Consider the following 22,700-nt stretch of genomic DNA (forward strand, 5'->3'; position numbering starts at 1 on the left):
TGTAGTCTCCAAAAGTAACTATAGGGGTGTTGTTTTTTGTCAACAGGGCTCTAATAATTATTAAAAACATATTTAGAAAGTCATGAACATGTTTGTATGCTCTAATTATGAACATTAAATTTATTAATATTGAATCCTACTTCATGGAAATGTACTTATTGTGGTCGGTTCTGGAACCAATTACCTCCAATAAACGAGGGTTGACGGTATATGTTATTAATGGATAATACCTCCTTGCTTACTGGAGAACCAAAATGTTCAATTTACACAATTCGGATTAGTAGAAACTGCACCAAAAACACACTCGGAAGGAAAAAGCCACCTGCTACCAGCTGGTGCGAATGCGTAATGTTTGGCTAGACGACAGATGCCTGATGATCAAGGATGCCGACTGACGGTCAGATAGGTCACTTCAGCACACAAGAGAGCACGCTAATCAAACAAGGACACCTGATTCTGGAGAGACATGCACAGCTGCAACCACGGCTAATTTTATCAGACGGAACTTTTCAAAAATGGGCCTTTCTGCTGCACACGGCAGTCGGGTGCAGGATCGAAGATGACACAAATGCCAAATGTCCCAATTATTTTCAGCCGGCGGTGAACAAGCTGGATTCTAGCAGAGATAGCATCTAGTCAATATCAAGCTAGCTAGAACACGCAGGATCCTCTTCATTGACAAGACACCAAACACAGCATTTCTTTCTTTTTATTTTCTTATCTCGCCTCAGCCATACACTATTGTACTGAGTAGCCAGGACAAAGATGGAGTAGCTTACAGTAAGTTTTGGTTCTATGATCATTGCCTTTTTTATTTGCCATGACTGATACTGTTCTGGAATGGCCTTTTGAGGCATATTTATCTGTTTTTTTAAATATTTTTTTCAGATATTGTACATTTGTCATATGGAAATCTTCACAAAAGAAGTCGGTCTTTAGTTTCATAGTTTGATTTACTGCAAGTTTGTAAAAATGACTGAATATTCTCAGACATCCAAGTCATTTTATTCACAGAGCAGAGATTTGAACGAGAATGGTTTCATCTTTTTTGGTGCAAAATCGTTGTTTTTTTGGACTATGGTGTCCACTTTGGAGATGACAGAGGGACAATAGGATAGGGTTTAAGGAAAACCGGGTTCAGTCCAGGCCTTTTACCAGGGAAGGAACCACCTGAGTCATTTAATTCTATCGACTGTCAAAGAGTAAAAAAATACCAGTAAGTTTAACAAAGTATTCTCTTTAGACTGAATACAAGCAATTTTAGAGTTGGAGCCAACTGTCAGTCAATTCACCAAAGGTCTCTAAAGTGAAAGCGAATTCCTCTTCATCCTCCTCATATGCTTTCTAAGGAGGCAGTCCGAATGTCCCTGTTGGCTGTTTGTTGGTGTATTGGTCTGATCTGGTTTCGACCAGGGTTGGCTTGGTGGTTGAACATCCCAGCCGAGAGAAAGCATGATAACTCATAATGAAACTGTGTATGTGTGTGTGAGAAGCAGAGATAATTACAAGAATTGGGTGTGTTTGACATCCTACCTGGTCAGGTGATGACACCTGCTCAGATGAGAGGCATGAAGTCTTCTACGACAACCTGAACAATGCAGTTCATATTTAAAAAGCGGCTATTATGCTCATTTTTCTGACCTTTGTATTGAGTTGTGGACTCCTATAGAGCAACTACACACAATAACCAGCACACAAAGCTTTATAGATCTTCCAGAATCTGCACCTATTCAGCTGTGTTTATTTGGATTTTGTGGTTCCGGTCAAAACGGTCTGTTTTAATGTATTCCACATATGGCCCGCCTCCAGGCACGCCCACTCTGCTGTGGTTTGTCACACTGCATAGACCGTGGGGTGGTTAGGAATTGTAAAAAAAATGTAGCTTTGCTAGCAAGTTAACTCAGCGCAGAACTTGGGGGAGGGCAGAGCGCTGATCTGGCTTATAGGCACGCTGTGATGTCACAAAGGTGTAGTTTTACCACGCCTTTTGAAACAGAGCGTTTTGAGCCATCCCAAACCTCTTTCAGGTCTCATTTCGGAACCTCATTATCTAAAACTTTGGCATGGTTTAACAGGAGAATACAACATTCTAACTACATTTATAGGTCAGAAAAGTGGAAAACGCGTGAAAAGGTTCCTTTTATTGCCACAAGAATGTAAGTTTGTACCCGTCCGCTGCCTTCCAATATGAATGTGGTTTTATTGACAATGTTGGCATTCCATTTGTCTTGGTGACAAAAACTGAAATGAGTCTTCCTGCATGAGCTTAAGTGGTATCTAAAGAATGAAAGGAAAACTTTAATTACTTGTTGAATTCATCTTGCTTTTTCCTCACTTTTTCTTTTTCTGCCACTTCGTCCTCTGTGGAAGTCATTTAAGGAAAATGTACTTTTCAATACCCCAACCCTCAGAACAACCGTCTCTGCTCTTTGCATAACTTTACTGCATTCCAATTATTTTTTTCTATGGTGCAGCCATTGCAAGCGCCAGCATAATGACTATAATTATGGAAAATCATGGATGCATATGTTGGCTTTGACCTACTGGAAATTGTGTTCTATCCATTAACAGCCATTTGAGCCAAATTGAGGTAACACGGCTTTGTGTCGGAAGGCTCTTTGTATTCGCTGTGATTCACTTCTTTTTATGCTTTGCTATTTTTGGCCTCTATATTGTAGGGAGAGTTTTATTAAGCTGCTGAAGCGCTTTTGGATTTGTATTGAACTTGGACTTTGGGCACAAAGTCTCTTTCTTGACAAATGCTAAATTTTGTCCAAGCATGTCAAAGAAAAGGACTGTCTGTCTAAGCGTGCTGACAACATAGGATTAAAACTCGATATTTCTAGATTATTTTCTCTTTGTTTTCTCTCTAGTCTTTGCTTGATGTATTGATTTCTTCCTCCACATTCATACATACAGAAAAGAAAGTATAATTACAGCAAAGCGTCTTAATTTGCACAGCCGCTCCAAGGGTTTGTTTTTTTTTTTGCCTTTTAAGTCTGTTTGCTCACTTGAGTCTTGTCTTTTATCTCTCCAGACAAATATATTTCTGTGACTTTAGTGCTGAGCAATGTCTAATGGGTTCATCAGCACTTGCTGACAAAGGCTTTCCTGCTGCAGGGAGACGAGAGCCGTGGGACCAAACAGCCAGAGAATCCAAAACTAACAAGTTGTGGGTCCCCAAACTTGCTTCAGGCAGAAACACATCACTTTCACATCGAGTTGATCGGGTTGTTGATTGTGGCCTGGAGAATCCTGGTCCACTCCTCTTGCTGCGTATTGTACATAATCATGATATTCATGTACTATATCTTGGTAAATACCCACCAGTAAGAAGCAGTGCAAGATGTTTGTTCCATCGCAGAGCCCCCGAAGCCCACGCCGTATGAAGCAACTATTACAAAATAATCCAAAAATATGCACACACAGCTGTCTCAGACTTTGCAGCACATTAATGTGCAAATGAAGCAATTTTGACCAACACATGAGGCATGATGCTGAGAGGAAAATAAAAGCTACGTTCAAAGCGGAACAAGCAGCTCCTCGATAGCCCTTCAGCACGCAGAAGAGCTGCAGGTATTCAGTCACTGCCATCTGTGCTACCATGTGGGTGGCATTGTTTTATATCCAAAGGCGGGTTTATGAATATTTGTTGTCCCGCTGTGAAGACTGAACACATGCATGCACACACCATCCTCAAAAAAATCAGTTATTAGTCTAAATCAAAACTAGACGTGTAAAAAGTAGTTATGTCAATTGTTTAAACATTAGAATTACTGCTTTTAGCCTGCATATTTGACAAAAAAAATACACCCGTGTCGCAGATATGAGTGAATGACACTCAACTTTATTGAAACATCTTGTATGGTGTGGTTGAAAAGACAAAGTGACCAGCTCCTTTTGGGAGACACAGTTTTAAATGTTTGATCGTAAAATATACCATAGTCGATAAAACGCTGTCAAACGTTCATAGAGAGACATCTTAAAATATGGAACGTGTGATACAGAAGACAAATGGTCTCCTTGCCGATTGGGGGTACACACTTTCTTCTGAAAATAGGTCATACATTTTTCAGTATCCTTAACAATCGATCAATCTCCAGAGCAAATATCATATGTTACCTTAAAAGCTGTTGTCTGTGCTGACACATTTTCTGCCACATTATTTTTGCTAGAGTAAAATGCTAACGTCACTACGTACCGTAGCACCACTGTCATCCTGAGCTATGGTATTAGTATACTATTTGATTAATCCGTGTTTCAGAATGCAGTAAATGTCAGCAAAAGAGGGTTTGTGTTTTCTCTCTAACTGGCATTATGCGTTATCCTGATTGGTATTACATGCTATGCTGTTCCCGACTCCTGATACAGAAGCCTGAGGCCAAAAACACAATAGTGTCAAAATAGATATGTCCCAATGACATTCATTGTTAGCTAGCTCATACTAAGTCCTTTTCTCTTGTTAAAAAGCACAGCAAAGGGAAACAAATATGCGTTCATGTGAATTGGGAATCATGGGCAAGTCAAGTCTCAAGTCTAGTCAGGTTTGAAAATGTAGTCCTTGAATGGGAAAATATGGTGTCTTGCAAGAAATAATGATGATCACGTTAATTGAATACTTTGAAAGGGGCACATTACGCAACACAGTCATTCAAGTCATCAGACTAAAGTCAGAGTCATCAAGTCAAGTCAATTGTCCAGTTGCCCCACCCCCAGCTGAAGCAAATTGCTATTTTTGTTTGAACATTTTTTTCTGCAATTACAAAATATCATTACTATGATTATGTAAGAAATAAGTGTAAAAGTGTAAAGTCGGAATAGATATGTCCCAATAACATTCATTGTTAGCTAGCTCATACTAAGTCCTTTTCTCTTGTTAAAAAGCACAACAAAGGGAAATAAATATGCGTTCATGTGAATTGTGAATAATGGGCAACATTTTTAAAGGGCAAGTCAAGTCTCAAGTCGAGTCAGGTTCAAAGTCATAGGATTGAAATGTAGTCCTTGAATGGGAAAATATGGTGTCTTGCAAGAAATAATGATGATCACGTTAATTGAATACTTTGAAAGGGGCACATTACGCAACACATTCAAGTCATCAGACTAAAGTCAGAGTCATCAAGTCAAGTCAAGTCAGTTGCCCAGTTGCCCCACCCCCAGATGAAGCAAATTTATAATTTTGTTTGAACATGTTTTTCTGCAATGACCAAATAACATTACTTTGACTATGTAAGAAATAAATTCAAGTGTAATTTGGTGATGTCACAGTCCTGCTATTATTTGCAAATGAGACACACGTTTATACCGTGAAAGTTAGACGAAGCTCCTTAGTATAGGAAGAAAAGCTCATCTTCCAGCTATCACATTCAATTGCGTAATCAGAGCCAACAACATTTGTGTTGAAAATCTCTTGCTATGAAATTTCTCATTCTTCACAGATGGAATTATTATTTCTTGATCATATTACACGCAAGCACTTCTCCATATCCTCTATCACCGTGTGCCTCGCAAATGAGATTAGTCTTTATTGCAAAAACACCCTTTAGAATCAGTTTCTTTTTCTTTCACGTCCCTTCATCCTTGTATCGCATAATCTTCCCTTTATGAGGCTGTGAGCTAATGTAGCGTTATGATACATGATAATTGTGTTTAAAGGGGAACTGCACTTTTTCACAATTTTGCCCATCATTCACCATCCAAACGTGAACACATATTTATTTCCCTTTTCTGCGCATTATAACACAAGAAAAGAAGTTAATAGGAGCTAGCTAACAATGCATATCATTGGGATACACTATTTAGACTATAAAAACCTCTAAAAAAAAACTCCATCGTTTGATATACATGCAGTGATCATGCATTAACACGTACACTGGTGACAACATGTAATAGTTGCAGTATCTTGATGTATTTTGATGGAACGTCTTTACTACAGCGCATTGATACACAAACACATGCTAGTTCTGTCAACAACAGCAGCAACAACACTTACGATGTCCGCTCTCATTGGCATGGCTGCGTCTTCCAGCACAAGATGAGTGCTCTGGTCCTCAGGTAAAAAATGATGACGGCAAGCAGGGATCTTGTTGAGTCTTTGTAGCCAAATTGAGAGCTCGGTATCCACTCTTCCGTCTGTGAAAGATGCTAACCTTGCTGGAAAAAACAGCAGAGACCAACTTTTGTTGTGTTTTCGTAATGGTATGCTAGTCATGCTGGTAGCTGTCGTGTCTATTGTGTTTTTTTCAGCAGAGGAGATAAACGGTTAGTGTTACGTCGGCAGAAAAAAAAAGTTTTTCATGTTAGCTTGGTTAATATACAAGTCAGCGATGTAAATGGTACTCTGTTTGCATTTTTTTAGTTTTTTCGCGAGGGCTATAGCGTCAAAATAGGTATTTCTCATGACGAAAGTTGTTAGCTAGCTCATATTAACGAGTTTCCTCATGTTATAATGCACAGAAAATGGAAATAAATATGTGTTATGTTTCACATAAGGATTGTGAAAACGGGCAAAATTCCCCCAAAAAGTGCAGTTCCCCTTTAAGGCCAACAAGACTCCAAAGCCAACTCCCGAGCGATGGCTTTTTATGCACATCTAAAAATGACTATCAATGACATTAATGATATTAGCTTCCAGCATGATCATGTTTGACATTGATCATCATCGTGGTTGAAGGTTTGCAGTGTTTCTATCGAACAAAAGAATCTAAGTCAAGGTATACCTCAGGGCAAAGGTTAGTACATCTAGTGCAATCTTCGACTGGATTGTAGTCAATCGTGTTGACATGTTGGACAAATGGTAATGGTAATGGTAATGGTAATGGTAATGGTAATGGTAATGGTAAGGGTAATGGTAATGGTAATGGTAATGGTTTTATTTCATTTGAACATGCATCAGATTCCAATTGAGTGCATCCCATAATCAGTTCCCAGTTCCACATGTCCAAAAGGAGTAGGAAGAAGCAAAGCTTATTAAATCCTACCCCTCCATCTGGTACTTTTACAATCAGTAACTGTTACATTTGTTCACTTCCTGCTTTCCATAATACAGTTTGTTTTGTTTTGTTTTTGTTTGTTTTTTTTCTTAATTATTTTTAATTTTTGAATTTTTTGTCCTCGTACTCGTACTCCTCGTAAGTACTGGGGGATATGAGCATCCAATGCCATAATGGGTACCATAGTAAGTGTCAATATAGTGATATATATAGCACATCATGACTGGTTCAAGACTCTTCATCCTTGTATTTAGCAAATTTATTTTATTTATTAATTTATTTTATTAATTTTTATTAATTTTTTGGGTGTTTTTAAACATTTTTTAATTTTTTTTATTTTTTGTCCCGTACCAAAGTACTGGGTGATATGAGCATCCAATGCCATAATGGGTACCATAGTGCGTGTCAATATAGTGATATATATAGCACATCATGACTGGTTCAAGACTCTTCATCCTTGGATTTAGCAAACATCAACTGCTTGTATTGTTTCTTGAATTGGCTTATGCAAAACATGATTCACATTTGCATATTTTCATTGATGACATGTCTAAGCCTCATGGTATTATGTAGTACATGTGTGTACTAGTGTGAAGGTAACCTTACTTTCTGAGCAAATCTTCAACTTTCCTCTCACACTTGTCTTTCCACTCAAACAGTTTTGAAGAAGGAAAGTTTCGGTGAAGCGGTGCTTTTGCCTCCAAAGGGCTGAAGCACTCGCTGCAGGGCTGCTGTCAAGAGGCTGCGGTGAAGATTGATTGCGCACATCCCACCCTGACCTTCGGTGTGGTCGGAGGAAAGGATAAGAAAGTGTTGAATAGCAGGCTGGTGAATATGGTGTAGGAGTACCAGAGGTACATGTGTTGTCAGAGTCCAGGTAATCAAGAGAAGGCGTGTGATGGATGTTGCGTGTCAGTCGGCGAGCTTGAACAAAGTTTATCGCCGCTCTGTTGCGTGTCATAGCTCCGCATATTAATGCAGTTTACGTATTGAAGCTGCGGGATCATGTTGTCATTATTTGTTTTTCACTCCGGTCTTCAGTCTTATCATCTGTTTTTTCCTCCTGCATTTACATACAGTACACGAGTGGTCCTAGTTTTACCACGTTCTGTGCCACCACCTTTTGTGATTACAAACATATTCTGATGAATTATTAATACTGTACAAAAAGGGAAAGAACTAGGCTACATGGGCCCAGTTTGTGCCTTCCTTCATTTGTTATTTTGTGCAACGGCAGACAACATTTTCTTAACTAAATGTTTGCTGAGAAATGTATAAATATTTATGGCATGCTGTGTCCAAGCCGCTCAAACGTTGCAATCATCATCAAGGATAAAAGTTATTTTTAAAAGTAAAAAGATATTTTTAAACACGTGAAAGTATCTTCTCCTTTGGAATGAACGAATGAATAACCAAGCAGTGTAGTGGTTTCATTTTTGAGACTTCCAAAGCATGTCTCTCCCTCACTTGCAACGTCCCTTTCAGTGTGCAAGACCACCGTCTTTGCTATTATTGGTTATTTCTTTCTTGTATTTGTCTTGTATTTACTGTATTTGTGTGTTCTGTTCACAGTGTGAGTGACTGGGTGTTAAATTTAAGTATACGTTCCGACTTACACAGAAACATGACAAACATCCCAGTTGCAGGAATGGAAGTCATTCCTAAGCAGAGGACCACCTGCCACCACATCCCATCATAAGTCTTATTCAGCTGAACGCATGGTTAGATGTACAGTGGATTATGGATGCAGCAGCGGCTCAAGGAGATGAAGTGACTCACTTCCAGCTTGATGAATCCAGTCCAGCCCTCTGCATGCATCCGTGCAATCACCAGTTCTACCTCTTGAGTTCATACGTGTGCTGTGCCAACTTCACCTCAGAAACATCACAGAAAACGCAACGCATGTTGGTTGTGTCCATAGTCACAATATGCTCTATCAAATTATATGATCACGTTTAAAACAATCGCTCTGTAGAGCCAAACCGGCTCTTTTCTTGACTGCAGAAAAAACGTAATTGAAAGTGTGAAGTGGCGAAGGCTGATTGAAGTTCCTTTTTTTGCTAATTAATTACCAGGAACTTAGCTACCAACTCAGCTATTTTCTAGGACGGGGGTCGGGAACCTTTTTGGCTAAGAGAGCCATGAAGGCCAGATATTTTAAAATGTATATCTGTGAGAGCCATATACATTTTTTTAAACATTGAATGCAATAAAATGTGTGCATTTTTATGTAAGACCAACAGTTTTAGATAATGGGCTCTAATTGTGTAGACCAGACACACTACCCCACGCCAATGGGGTGTGGCCAGCACACCTTCGTGAGCAGCGCAGTGTCTAATAATAAATCAAATACTTGTTGCCATTAATACAACTTCTGCTGCTGCATAGTGTTGCACCATACTCAGTATATTTCATTCTTTTGGCCATCTTTGCCAGAAGGCTTGGTTCTGCAGCTTTAGCTAGGTGACTATTTGACTAAAGGAGGAAAGTTTATATTTACATGTTGACATCTCAATGACCGAGGTAGACTACCGCATTACCCAGTAATAATCGAGTTTTGGTGTTTGACCTGGAAAATATCATCAGGAAAGATGGATATGGTTGGCCGTATTGCAGTAGAAAATAGATGGACGAATTAAAATGCATAAAAAAGTTGTTGATTTTGAATATTATTTTTAACAGTTTACTTTAAAATGTTAACAAAAATACATTTTTATTGTGGTAAGAAATGCTTGAGAGCCAGATACAGTCATCAAAAGAGCCCTACCTGGCTCCCGAGCCATAGGTTCCCTACCTCTGTTCTAGGAGAAACAAGAAGGTGCCTAACAAGCTGAAATAGGTCAATGTAAAATTAAAAAAAATAATAATAATAATACATTTTATTTGTATAGCGCTTTTCAGAATACTCAAAGACACTTTACAGTAAAAAATATAGAAATAAAATAAAGCTGAATAAAAAACAGAGTAGAAAACACATTAAAACACAACATTCAGAGCTAAAACCAGGACTAAAAGCTTAGGCACTGCAGTCAGGTATAAACATAAAAACATTAAAAACATATTTAAACAGATGGGTTTTAAGTTGTTTTTTGAAGGTGGGAAGGTCAGTGCAAGCACTGGGGGAACAGGGCAAGGAACTCCAGAGGGTGGGGGCAGCAATGGAGAAGGCCCCGTCCCCCCAGGTTGTGACCAACCCCACTAAAGTCGCCACGCGACCAAATGCCCTGCGGGTATGATGCTGTGTTTCCAACATGAACATGTATTTTTGCGGATGTTGAGGAGCAATTTGCGGCGAGGTCATTTGGCTGTTTGACTTCTGTGACTGCTTCAAGCAGCTGTATAATTGCTACGTTAATTAGTCACATTTACCAAGCGGTAATTAGCAGTCACCTTCAACACATAGCTATTACATGCACACAGACACACACCGATAGCGTCTTTGCTGCTGTCACTTCTGTTTAGTTGCTTCTTCTTTTACTGTAATTATACACTAGAAGACAAACTATTTTATGTGCTAACATAAGTGACATAAAAATGACTTGTGGTAATTAAAAGCGTTTTTATTTCTTTCCCAGACTAAAAATAAATAATAGGATAAAAGTGTGTGCTTTTAAGTTGAAAACTGTTGAAATCCAATCACTGATGAGTCAAGGAACTTTGCAAGGTTAACAGTTGCAAACAGTCAAGTTGTGCGACGTTGTGCGACGTTGGCGACCCACTTCACACAAAACTCAAATAGTCCGATTTCTTTGTGCTGGATTCCATTTTTGAGCTATTAGATGAATTTAAGATAAGATCTGCCTTTATTCGTCCCACCAGGGGAAATTCCAGCTTTACAACAACATAGCCATTTTTTGTTTTTCCCCAAATGGAGTGTTGAGTTTTTCCTTGCCTGGTTGGGGGTTCGGATCAAGGAATGTCATCAGCTGTTGCCGGCTTGTAAGCCCTTTGAGACTCCTTTGTGATTAAGAGCGATATAAACAAACTTGATTTGGTTTGAGCACACAAAAGCACACAAGAGCAGCGAGAGTGAAAAATCACAGCAATACAAATCAAAAGTTCGATACACTATTTACATCTGTGTGCATGATGATCAAGCCACAGTTTATTGCACGGTTTATTGCATGTATATGTCAATCAAAGTTCATCCAGCCCCGCATTTTAAACCAAAATAGTCCCACTTGTTTATGCTGCATTTGGGATGTTTTCTGCAATGAAAGTGACCGTTTGGTTGATATTTGTGTGTGACATTTAATGAATGTGTGGGGAAACACAAAAAAATACAATAAATAACAATTCTAGTATATTAATATAGTGAAAAACATTCATAATAATTGGACTTTTCAAGAATATATAATAAATGGATGGCATTAAATAATGAAAGGATGAGTGCAAAAAATAGCTGCATAACACAAAAATATATGTATAAGTAACATGTGACCCTCGTGAGGATAAGCGGTAGAAAAGTAAGTAAAAGTTAAAATAAGTTAAAGATTTGTTCTCTCCCTCGGAGATGCCAGGTGGCACATACGTTATATTTTATGTGCCAGGGAATGTTCTGTCACACGTAATGCCGTCCAGAGTTACCCATTTGAGCCTTTCCGTGCCTCGACTTCAGGCGTGTCGCCACAGCCGGAAACTAGCATCCACTGTTGATGCAGGCGTCACCTCGTCCTTCAAGAGCAGCGTTTATAAGCAACTTATTCCAAGTGTCTGATGCTCCACTGAAGCCCTTCACCCTAAGATGTCTAAGCTGCTATGAACTATCGATTAGGCCGTAGCTTACGACCTCTTCTGTTCTTTCCGCTTGAGCATTTCAATATTTGTCTTCAGTGTTGTCGACAAACTACTGACTTTTTTTTTTCTTGACAGATTTCAGTCAGTGTACATTAAACGGTTCCAGACCCGACCGTGATAAGTACTCACTGTTCAGACACTTTTGGAGGGCACAGTACATAACAGCCTGGTCAAGGATATTGTGCTATATTATTAGTAGGATGCTACTTATAAAATCAAATGTTATGTACTTTAAAGAGAGGTCACTTTTGACAACATTGCTTTATCTTTTTTTTTTACAAAATAAAATAATAATAAATAAATAATAATAATTTCATGAATAATTACCCAGATGGGTGCCCTTTTTCCTGGCTTGAGCACTTGCCCCCAATATATACCTGTAGTAACATTACTGACACCTAGTGGCCGCCGTATAATATGACAGCTTTGCATCTTTGAATGTTTGTTCTGTTTGTATTTTAGTTCATTTTGTCATTTCGAGACTTGAAAATGATGAATTTATGCCAAAAATAAAACCTTTTTCTTAAATATACACATGTATTGTATTATTAGTAAGCCGTATTAATCCACTAGTGGATGTCAGTGATGTCACATTTTTACCGAAGTGATTTAATGGTGCATCCTGTCTGCACACCTGCTATGGAAACGTGTAAACTAATTATAAATAATTACAGGTACTTTGTGCCACCACTTTTTCCTTCACCCAGAGGGAAAAAAGCATGGATTTGATGTGCCGCATGTCGTATACGTTTAAGTGGATGATGCACCTGCTGATGAATTTGGTACATCACCATAATTGTTTTCCCTGCAGGGTCCTTCTTCCGCAATGAATTTACTTTCCCTCACTTTTTTTTCCAATCTGTCTTTGTTATCAGTCCGGCTGACATCTTTTGGTCTCAGGCTGCTTTTTCTGTTTCCCCTCAAAACGTCTCCTCTCAAGTTTGTGGGATGGGTGAGATCCCATGGACTTTGAAATCCAACGGATACGAGGAAACAGCATCAGAAAAAAAAGCAGAGCAGATAAAATAAAGCGTGTGAGATGGAGGTGGGCAGATAGCAATTTTGTTTTCTTGTCACCATTGAGTGCCCCGAGTGATGATGAAAGTCTTTGATGTGTGATGCTTTTGTTCCGTGTCTCTTTCTTTCACTTTTTGTTTTGTCCTCTGGTTGTTTCCAGTTTTTTCCTCTCCTTTGTTGGTGGGATTATTTATTTTTTATCCGTCAGTCAATTTGCATCGGGGACGGGCACAGGAAGTAATCAGGGAATACAGAGGTTCCTGCTCTCGTACCGAATATGATTCACAGATTCAGTCTTGAACACCAACTTTGGCTTTGAAGATTTTGAGCTAATGATGCTCACTTGATGTTTTCTAGCCTGCATGGCGACGCCTTCCGTGTTGCTGATGTTATTAAAGTTAACACGTCCTTGTGGAATCCTATTTTGGTGATTTGCTGATACCGAAACATCCCACGTAGGCATAGTGATACATTGTTGTTTAAGTGGAATGTGGCTTTCAGCTACGCTCAAGAAGAAACTCACTGACGCACACATTTTTAATTGCTGCTGTATTTTTTACTCTATTATAAAAAGTATATTCACATGAATACTAAATGTAGCTGACTTTGTTGTGTTGTATTTTTATCAGCGCTAATTTGTTGTAATTTTGCATGTTTTATAGGCAACCACACTTTTCCACTGACATCCCTAGTACCCTTTTGTAAAAATCACAAAACGGCAAAACGCATTTAAATGGGACTTATTATTATTATTATTAATAAATGTTGTTGGAATGTTGTATTCTTGCGTTTGGGAACGATCGGTTTCTAACAGTGGCTCTTTGTGACAACGGTGAGCACAAGCAGTAGTCTGTGTAGCATTATAGAGTGTGCATACAGGGTGGGTGCATGCGTGCGTCTTATAACCATCACAGGTGAAAAATGTGTGTTTCCCAAGCTGTAAGTGCACATTAATTTGAAGCATAATGTACGCATCTTTATACATCCAATATGGATTAACAGATGCACTGTAATAATTCATCTGATTTTGAACACCAGAGATGAGTACATTTGCCTTTCAGAAAGATTCCGTGTTTGTATGGACCATAGTCCTGCAAGATCTGTGACTCTTCATGTTTTTGTTTTGTTTTAATGAGGAAATTCTACCATCGTCATTGAAGTGACTTACACAGTTGAGGTTTCTACTTCCACCTCATAGGTAATATTTCCATAATACAGTAGAAAGTGCTTCCAGAGACTTATAGACACGAAAGGTATGACTCCATGCTGAACCATCAAAACAAAAAACCCTCCACCGTTATTGATCACATCAGGATCCTCCATTGATTCCCAGCCCCACCTTTGAGATCATTGATATTCCGGGTCAAGCAGTGGTGCTTGAAAGATCACATGGAGCTTGGATGTTGGATGTTGTGTCTCACACTTCAATTGCAACTAAAAAGAAACTGCCAGGGTTTCATGAGCGCAGACCGAGGTTACCCAAGGTCAAGTGTTCAGAGGCTGACACGCATTGAATGAGAGGAGCTGAGAGGAAGAGGTGAATCACAGTCCGATGAGAAGACGGAGAGCGAGAGCTCATGTAAAACATAAAAACCACGCAGGAGTGTGCTTGTAATCAGTTCCAAATGGTCAAGTACGTTCACGAGTGGCACACTCAGCCGTGCCTCAGACGAGGCTCAAATGCTAATGTAGCTCACCCGCTAAACGACAATATTGAAAACCTGGTTCACGGATCTCATGGCGACCAAGCGGAATGGTACTTTTGGGATTTGTGGTGGTTCATGTTCTAAAATGTTTCAAATACTTGATTCTTTGATTTTATGTACATATTTTACATCGTTTATCCGGTTTTAGGAGGGCTGTCGCCACCCTAAAAAGCCCCCCCCCCCCTTATTGTAGGTGATCTTTACTTCATATAAGAACTTTAGTGATCAATACCCACTTGCTGACACAAATCCACAATTCCATGATCATGGAATACTACGAGCACAAGGCTACCAAACGACTTCGGATGGCAGTTCATTTTGCACCACAAAACGATTTTTGTTCCTTCGAGAATACATTTTGTTGATCCTGCATTGTCTCCTCACACCAGAACTGTCCTATCTGCTCATGAGTTTGATCTCATGAAGCTTGCTCAGATGAGAAGGAAAATAGTTGTAGTTTTGACTGCAAAGTAATCGTGTATTTTCTCTCTAGATCTGCGACAAGGAGTGGCATTACTATGTCATCAACGTAGAGTTTCCCGCGGTGACCCTCTATGTGGACGGAGTGACCTATGACCCCTACCTGGTGACTGACGACTGGCCGATTCACCCGTCGCAGATCGACGTGCAGCTGACAGTTGGGGCCTGCTGGCAAGGTAATCGGACCTGCTTCAGCTTGTTGGATGGTGTCTTGTAGGAATGGACGCTATGGGGTTAGGGGGTTAGGCGGTTAGGGGGTCGGGGGGTCAGGGACTTAGGGCTAGGGCTAGGCTACATTTACAGACGGAGCAGGATTAGGCTACTCATACATTAAAGACAACCAACCAAACCCAACATAAGAAATCACTTTGGAGATGAATAAATCCTTTGAAGGTCCCGTGCTGTGAAGGTCCGAACCTAGATGGAAAAACAGTCCCAGAGTACAACACAGAGTACAACAAAGCTAACAAAGGAGGGAGCGGACACCACAGGTGATGGTGTGTCACAACCCAACTGAAAAAGGTTCCATAGAAAGCTGACTGTGATGGAACGAAGAAAACAACTGGACGTACGACTAGAAGATGCACCAACTAGCGTGTCCTCGTCGAAAGAACCGGCCTCTCCATGTTTCATTTTCTAGTTTTTCCAAGTTTCCAGACATTCATCAGTAGGAGTGCCCAGTTGTCCCAACTCCTTTCGGAGCATGGGATGCAGAAAAACATAAAAACTAGGAGAAAGTACGGAACAGTCGGGCAAATGTGGGAAGTAACATACGGAAGAATCCTATACAAAAAACAGCGAGGGTCTGAGACGGGGCGTTATAGACTGTCACATGATAAAACAATGGTTTTATTTCATTTGGACATCAGAACATCAGATTACAATTGAATGCATCACATAATCAGTTCGCAGTTCCACAATAGGCATACCCATAATTTATCAATAACCAAGGTTATTCATTCACTCCTGTTAACATTGCTGATCAGCGTTGTGAGTGGTACTTGTACTTGTACTTGTACTTGTAAATCCTGGTTTATCTCAATCCAGTTTTAATGGCTTGACATTTTGTAGCACGCGACCACCTTACCTTTATCAGCGGGATTACTCTTCATCATTTATTTCTTTGACAATGGCGTTAAAAGTCAAGGCTTTTTACAATATTGCTCATTTCCACTTAGCCATTCAGTCACGTATCATCGTTGACTAAATGTGCAGCAGCGGACTGAAACGCGAATGTTCATCAAAGACGTCAAATCAGACGCCGGTGGCGGCACGCAGCTTGAATACCTCTTTCATACGATAGCAAGCACAAAGACATGAGTCATATTTCCTGGAGCATCATTACTAAAGGAGCCATTGAGTAGCCAACTTGTTCTTTGACCTTGAATGAATAATGCAATTACAGAGGACACTTAGTATGTCTTTGACAAATGATTGAACCCATCAGAATGAAGTCAGACAATTAAACTCTCCCCTAAACGGATAGCTGCCACTAATTGCACCACGCTAGCAGAAAGGCCGTGTTTTCATCGAGTCTTGGAGCCGCCATAGGTCAAATGAGGCCGCTCGGCGATGCTTTACCGAGAGTCAAGATGTGTTTTGTGCAGGAGCGGGTCCTTCCTGTGTTACTTTCATCCGTGGCATTGACCCTCCTCTTCCTCCTCTGCTCCTATTTACTTGATTGAACACTGAAAGCCTTCAGAAGGATTAAAAGGCCCTTGAATAGAAAGAGACATTTTCTGCTCTACTAGCTAAGGGTTAAGCCTCGGTAAGACGTTGGAAAGCAATGCTGAAATCTTAACCCAAAGGTTTTACCCTGCACAGATTGCCTTTTTAAAGCAACGTATGTTCCGGAGACGCTTGTTCTGTACCAAACTAACTCATTCATTCATTTCCTACCGCTGGAGGTGTGGAGCCCATGTCAGCTGTCTTGGGGCGAGAGGCGGGGTCCACCCTGGACTGGTGGCCAGCCAATCACAGGGCACATATAGACAAACAACCATTCACACTCACATTCATACCTATGGACAATTTGGAGTGGTCAATTAACCTAGCATGTTTTTGGAATGGGGGAGGAAACCGGAGTACCCGGAGAAAACCCACGCATGCACGGGGAGAACATGCAAACTCCACACAGAGATGCCCCAGAAGAGAATGTGTTAATGGTTCCTCCCAGTTTAAATAAACCTTCCCATGAGTACTTTGAAGTAATGATCCCATTTGTAGCGGACACAAGCCTCTCCGCGGTCAGATGTCGATCATCTGAAAAAGACATAAATGAAGTGAGCGTAGAGTTCAGTGAGCACGTGAATGATGCAAAGAGCACAGCAAAATAACAGTGACTGTAAAGTGGGACTTTGGCTTGTATCATTTCGGTTCCAGAGCAGCTCAGGAATGCTTTAGGAATACCTTTAATGGTTCCTCTTTCTGTAGCCTACATTGATAACATCTGTGGAGCAGCAATGGAGTGGATTGTTATCTAAAGAGAGGCTGGGAAGAGGCAATAAATGAATAACTGTGCTCTGAAAAGGAGCACAAAACAGACAAAAAGAGCTCCACTTAGTTTGGTGGACTGAAAAGAGAACTTGTGCATTTGTTTTATATCACTTTTCGTCTGTCTAATCTGAAATAGTGAAAAAAAGTGTAATAAAAAAATAAAAATAAAAATAAAAATAAAAATAAAAATAAAAATAAAAATAAAAATAAAAATAAAAATAAAAATAAAAATAAAAATAAAAATAAAAATAAAAATAAAAATAAATTATAATAAAATAGTGTAGCCACATATTAATGAGCAGTGACGCCACATACTGTATTAAAATATGACACTAGTTCTGTATTACGCTAGGAACCTGAATTGTTTAATTAAATAGACTTCATCCGGTCAGCCAATTCAGTAATAGGATTTATAATAAAGCTTGCTTTTTCTCACTAAACTGAAACTTTGAAAATCAAGGCACGTCGAAGGTTTGCTAGGGTCCACCCTGGACTGGTGGGCACATATATCCCAATCCCAGGGCACATATAGACAAACAACCATTCACACTCACATTCATACCTATGGACAATTTGGAGTGGCTAATTAACCTAGCATGTTTTTTGGAATGGGGGAGGAAACCCACGCTTGCACGGGAGAACATGTAAACCTGGAATCTAACTCGTGTCTCCTAGCTGTGTGGCCTGCGCCCTAACCACTCGTCCACTGTGCAGCCTAAGGCAGTTTTTTTCATATAAATTTAAATTTCTTAGCATATCCACGTGTTCCTTCCAAAAAGTGGCCCTTGCATTCTTGCATTTTTCAATATGTGGCCCTCGGTGGAAAGTGTGGACCCCCATCATCATCAAGCCAAACAGTCACAAAAGTGTGAAGTGTGATTTCTTCTTTCTTATCTCAAACATTCCACAATCTATGCGTAATGCGTCAGCATTTGGTTTTAAATATTGCCTAAGTATTTCCCCCAAGTATGATATATTGTTTCCAGCGGTGGTCAGCTGCGTTTCCACCTGCTCAGGCTGAGCTTTTGAGCCCACTGATGCATCATCGTGAGCAGTGATACATGAGCCTCAATCTCTACTGGGAATTAAGGTTAACTGGGTCAAAATGGACAATGTCTGATAAAGTGCAGCAAGGAATGCTGAAACGAGGCTAAGGGTTCCCCCGAACTTCAATGGTAGGAGACTATTACTTCTTCAGCATCTGGACCTGTGAGGCTCAAAATTGTCCTTCAGCAGCGACAGAATGCAGAAAACGAAATTGATTGTCGATTTGCTGTGCTACTCGATCATCTGTGTAGGTTAGGGTTTGCAATTAAAGTGCGCTTTTGCTAATATCCAACTCCTTAAATATTCAACGGTGGCCTCGGAGAAGTTCAGACTTCAAGGTCAACACACATGAATAATCTCATCAGGAGGAGAGCTCAAACTCAAACTCAGATGGTTGATTTACAAGCGCAGAGAGAAGTGGTTTCTGGTGTGGACAAAGATCGCGCCATAGTGCTCACAGACAGTTTAGCTCGTTATGCAGGCCAGGCTTTGTTGCATACAAACTAGCGACCTCGCTCGTTAATGAACCCATCTTGCCCGGATCCAACTTCCACGTTTTAAAGGACATACTTCAAATATTTAGACTTATTATCACGAGGCACAGGCACAAAACATAATTATTTCATATAATTGATGGGATAGTTCCTCCTGCCAGTTATTAATGATAGCTACCATCTTGCATAACAGAAAAAAAACAAAACACAGAGACTCTAAATGAGCCATAAAGTTTCAATAATGTAGTGTCAGAATGCATTGATGTATGTAAATGAGTTGGGTATAACACAGTATTGAAGGGGGGGGTGGGGGGGGACTCAGTACGTCTACAGCCGATATTATCATACCAATTATTTACTAGCCGGTAACTCAAGGATGGACCTTTAGGGTCATTCTTCTTCTCACATTTTCCACTTGTCCCATAGCAGATCACATGTTTCCATCTTGCCACTTCCTTTGCACATTCCGCTGTCAGTCCTACCAAGTGCTTGTCCTCCACACCACATCGAGAAACCTCTTTGGTCTTGCCTTCTTCTCCTCCCCGGCAGCCACACCTTCTAATGTTTTCACAAGCCCTCCTTCTCAAATGGTCAAACCATCTTTCTGACCTTGTCTCCCAAACCTGGCTTGTTCCTCTGATCAGCTCCTTTCTAATCCTGTCTATCGTTGTCACTCCCAAATAAAATCCAAGCATTCAGCTCTGCCACTTCCAATGCTGCTTTATGTCTTTTTGTCAGAACCAGATATTACGTCTGGTCTCACTTTGGTCTGCTACATCTTTCCCTTCACTTTTGCTGACTCCGCCCACTCCACGCTGCCTGCACTCGCCCCTTCACCCCTTTTCCATGATGGCTGTCGCTCGGAACAGATGACCCTAAGCAATTAAACTCGTCCACCCTCCTCGCCTCTGATCCACACGTCCTCATAGTTCCACCTGATACCCCTCCATTGACACACATTCATTGCTCTACTCTCCAGCTCGTTCCTCCAGGTCTTCTTCCACATGCTCTCTGCTCTCATACTGCAGCTCACAATGTCATCTGCACCCATCATATCCTTGGAGCTTCCTGTCTGACCTCATGTGTCCATCTGTCCATCACCATAGCAAACAAGCTCCATCAGGCGCCTCTATAAACCAAACAACCAAGACCAATCTATATACGGACCATTGTCTGTTCAAGGGCCACCAGGAGCTTTTTGGCTCTCACCATCGTGATGCCACCATGGAATGATGACGAGCAAACCAAACCAAATCTTTGAGGTTCAAATACGATACGCTCCTCCTACAATTGCTCTTGAACTTACCTCATGTTCTAATTCTTGGCCCGTACATTTAAAGTAGAAGTTATTCAGTTCATTTTTATTAAAAGCTGTTTTTTCTCCGGGTACTCCGGGTTCCTCCCACATTCCAAGAACATGCTAGGTTAATTGGCCACTCCAAATTGTCCATAGGTATGAATGTGAGTGTGAATGGTTGTTTGTCTATATGTGCCCTGGGATTGGCTGGCCACCAGTCCAGGGTGGACCCCGCCTCTCGCCCGAAGACAGCTGGGATAGGCTCCAGCACCCGTGCGACCCTCGTGAGGAAAAGCGGTAGAAAATGAATGAATGAATGAATATCTCAATATTACTAAAACGAAGCTCAAATGTCCGTGTCCAAGATGTTTTGATGGGGTGACAGCTTCAATATTCCCTTTCTGGTTGTGTGGATCTTGTGTTCTTGTTTAGGTGGCGAGGTGACCAAACCCCGGTTTACTCAGTATTTCCGGGGCAGCCTATCTGGACTGACCATTCGACCTGGAAAGATTGAGAGTCAGAAAGTCATTTCCTGTCTGCAGGCTTGCAAAGAAGGACTGGACATCAACTCCCTTGAGAGTCTGGATAAGAGCATCAAGGTACACAGGATGTGTCAGAATAGAATGTCCTGGTATGGTACTTCTGTCTTTGTTTAGAATACACGCTTCATTCAGGTTTAATACCTGACAAAGGAAAGTCTTAGGACACGGCTTTTATCAGTTAAATCAATCAATCGGGACCTAAAACACGCCAAGACTGGACTGTTTGAATTTGCAAAATTGAATGAAAATGCAAATATTGAGCACGTCAAGCTTCAAATGTCAATAATTGGCCTTTATCTAATCATGGCGGAATACTTTTAGTTTGATATAGAATCACTACATGGATGCCATCTTGGGACCTCGGTACTTTTCATATTGCTCTTTTCATTGTTTCAATCATTCCTGTGTTTGTTCCTAGTTTCACTTTAACCCGGCTCAGTCCATTCTGGTAATGGAGGGAGAGGATTTAGAAAACATGAACACCGCCCTAAGGAGGGTCTCCTACATAAACTCACGACAGTTCCCCACCGCAGGAGTACGACATCTTCGCATCTCTACTGCCGTCCAGTACGTACAAATACTTTTTCCAGCCTTTCTTTCCCCTGCCATCTACTTTACTTCCATTGTATCGCTAGCTTTGTCACCTCTGCTAAGCTTTCAGACAACGCTAACAGCGGATATCACAGTTGACTTCGTGACAACTCCCATTTCTCACCATGGTCTCAAACCTCCTTTTCTTTTTTTCATTCAAGCTCACAAAAGCAGACTGTTGTGTGTTTATGTGTGTGTGTAATGGTAATGGTAATGGTAATGGTAATGTAATGGTAATGGTAATGGTAATGGTCATGGTCATGGTCATGGTCATGGTCATGGTCATGGTCATGGTCATGGTAATGTAATGGTAATGGTAATGGTAATGTAATGGTAATGTAATGGTAATGAAATGGTAATGGTAATGGTAATGGTAATGGTAATGGTAATGGTAATGGTAATGGTAATGGTAATGGTAATGGTAATGGTAATGGTAATAGTTTTATTTCATTTGAACATGCATCAGATTCCAATTGAGTGCATCCCATAATCAGTTCCCAGTTCCACATGTCCAAAAGGAGTAGGAAGAAGCAAAGCTTATTAAATCCTACCCCTCCATCCGGTACTTTTACAATCACTAACTGTTACATTTGTTCACTTCCTGCTTTCCATAATACAGTTTAAGGTTTTTTTTTTGTTTTTAGCCTTATGCATTATTTTAGCTGTTTGAAGATGAACTATATCAGCAAGTTGAAGTATTTGTGATTTTAGAAATAAGGAGTTAGTGTGTTCTCTGTAGGCGGCATTATGAATTATCCTTACTGACCTTTTTTGCAGTACTTTAGCCAGTGAAGATTGCTTTTATAGTTATGATCCCATATTTCCACACAATAAGTAAGATATGGTAGAACCAGAGAGCAATAAAGAGTGTGGAGTGATTTCTGATTGAGAACAAATTTTGCTTTGTTGAATACTGAAATATTTCTGGCCACCTTATGTTGTATATTTGTACATATATTTGTGTGGACATGCAGAAGATGAAACAGATTCATTTCAAAGGAGTACACACACGATTCAATAATTGGTTTTTGTGGTCTACCATTGCAGGGGAAATATCCAGATTTGTGTAGAGCACCGTTATTTAACCACTGGCCTTAAATCATATGTCAGATTCCCAGCTCTGTGCCACCAGAGTGCAATTTTATCCATTTGAAAATCAGCATGGCGCCGCTATGCTGGCTAGCTGCAGCAACACCCACTTTTTCCTGTTGCAACTCCACCTGCCATCGTTTTACGAGGCC

General features: G+C 40.3%; 1 protein-coding gene across 1 annotated transcript in view; it reads left to right on the plus strand.

Annotated features, from left to right (window-relative positions):
- LOC131135103 (calsyntenin-2-like) overlaps window positions 1-22,700 on the plus strand; it is a 184,010-nt gene that overhangs the window by 142,367 nt on the left and 18,943 nt on the right. The window contains exons 9-11 of the mRNA XM_058080975.2: window positions 15,006-15,168; window positions 20,759-20,925; window positions 21,287-21,435. Coding sequence (XP_057936958.2) covers window positions 15,006-15,168; window positions 20,759-20,925; window positions 21,287-21,435 — 479 coding nt within the window. The remainder of the gene's footprint in view (window positions 1-15,005; window positions 15,169-20,758; window positions 20,926-21,286; window positions 21,436-22,700) is intronic.

This window comes from Doryrhamphus excisus, linkage group LG8, assembly GCF_037039965.1.
Source record: "Doryrhamphus excisus strain RoL-2023G ecotype Guam linkage group LG8, RoL_Dexc_Guam_v1.1, whole genome shotgun sequence".
Classification (NCBI taxonomy): Eukaryota; Metazoa; Chordata; class Actinopteri; order Syngnathiformes; family Syngnathidae; genus Doryrhamphus; species Doryrhamphus excisus.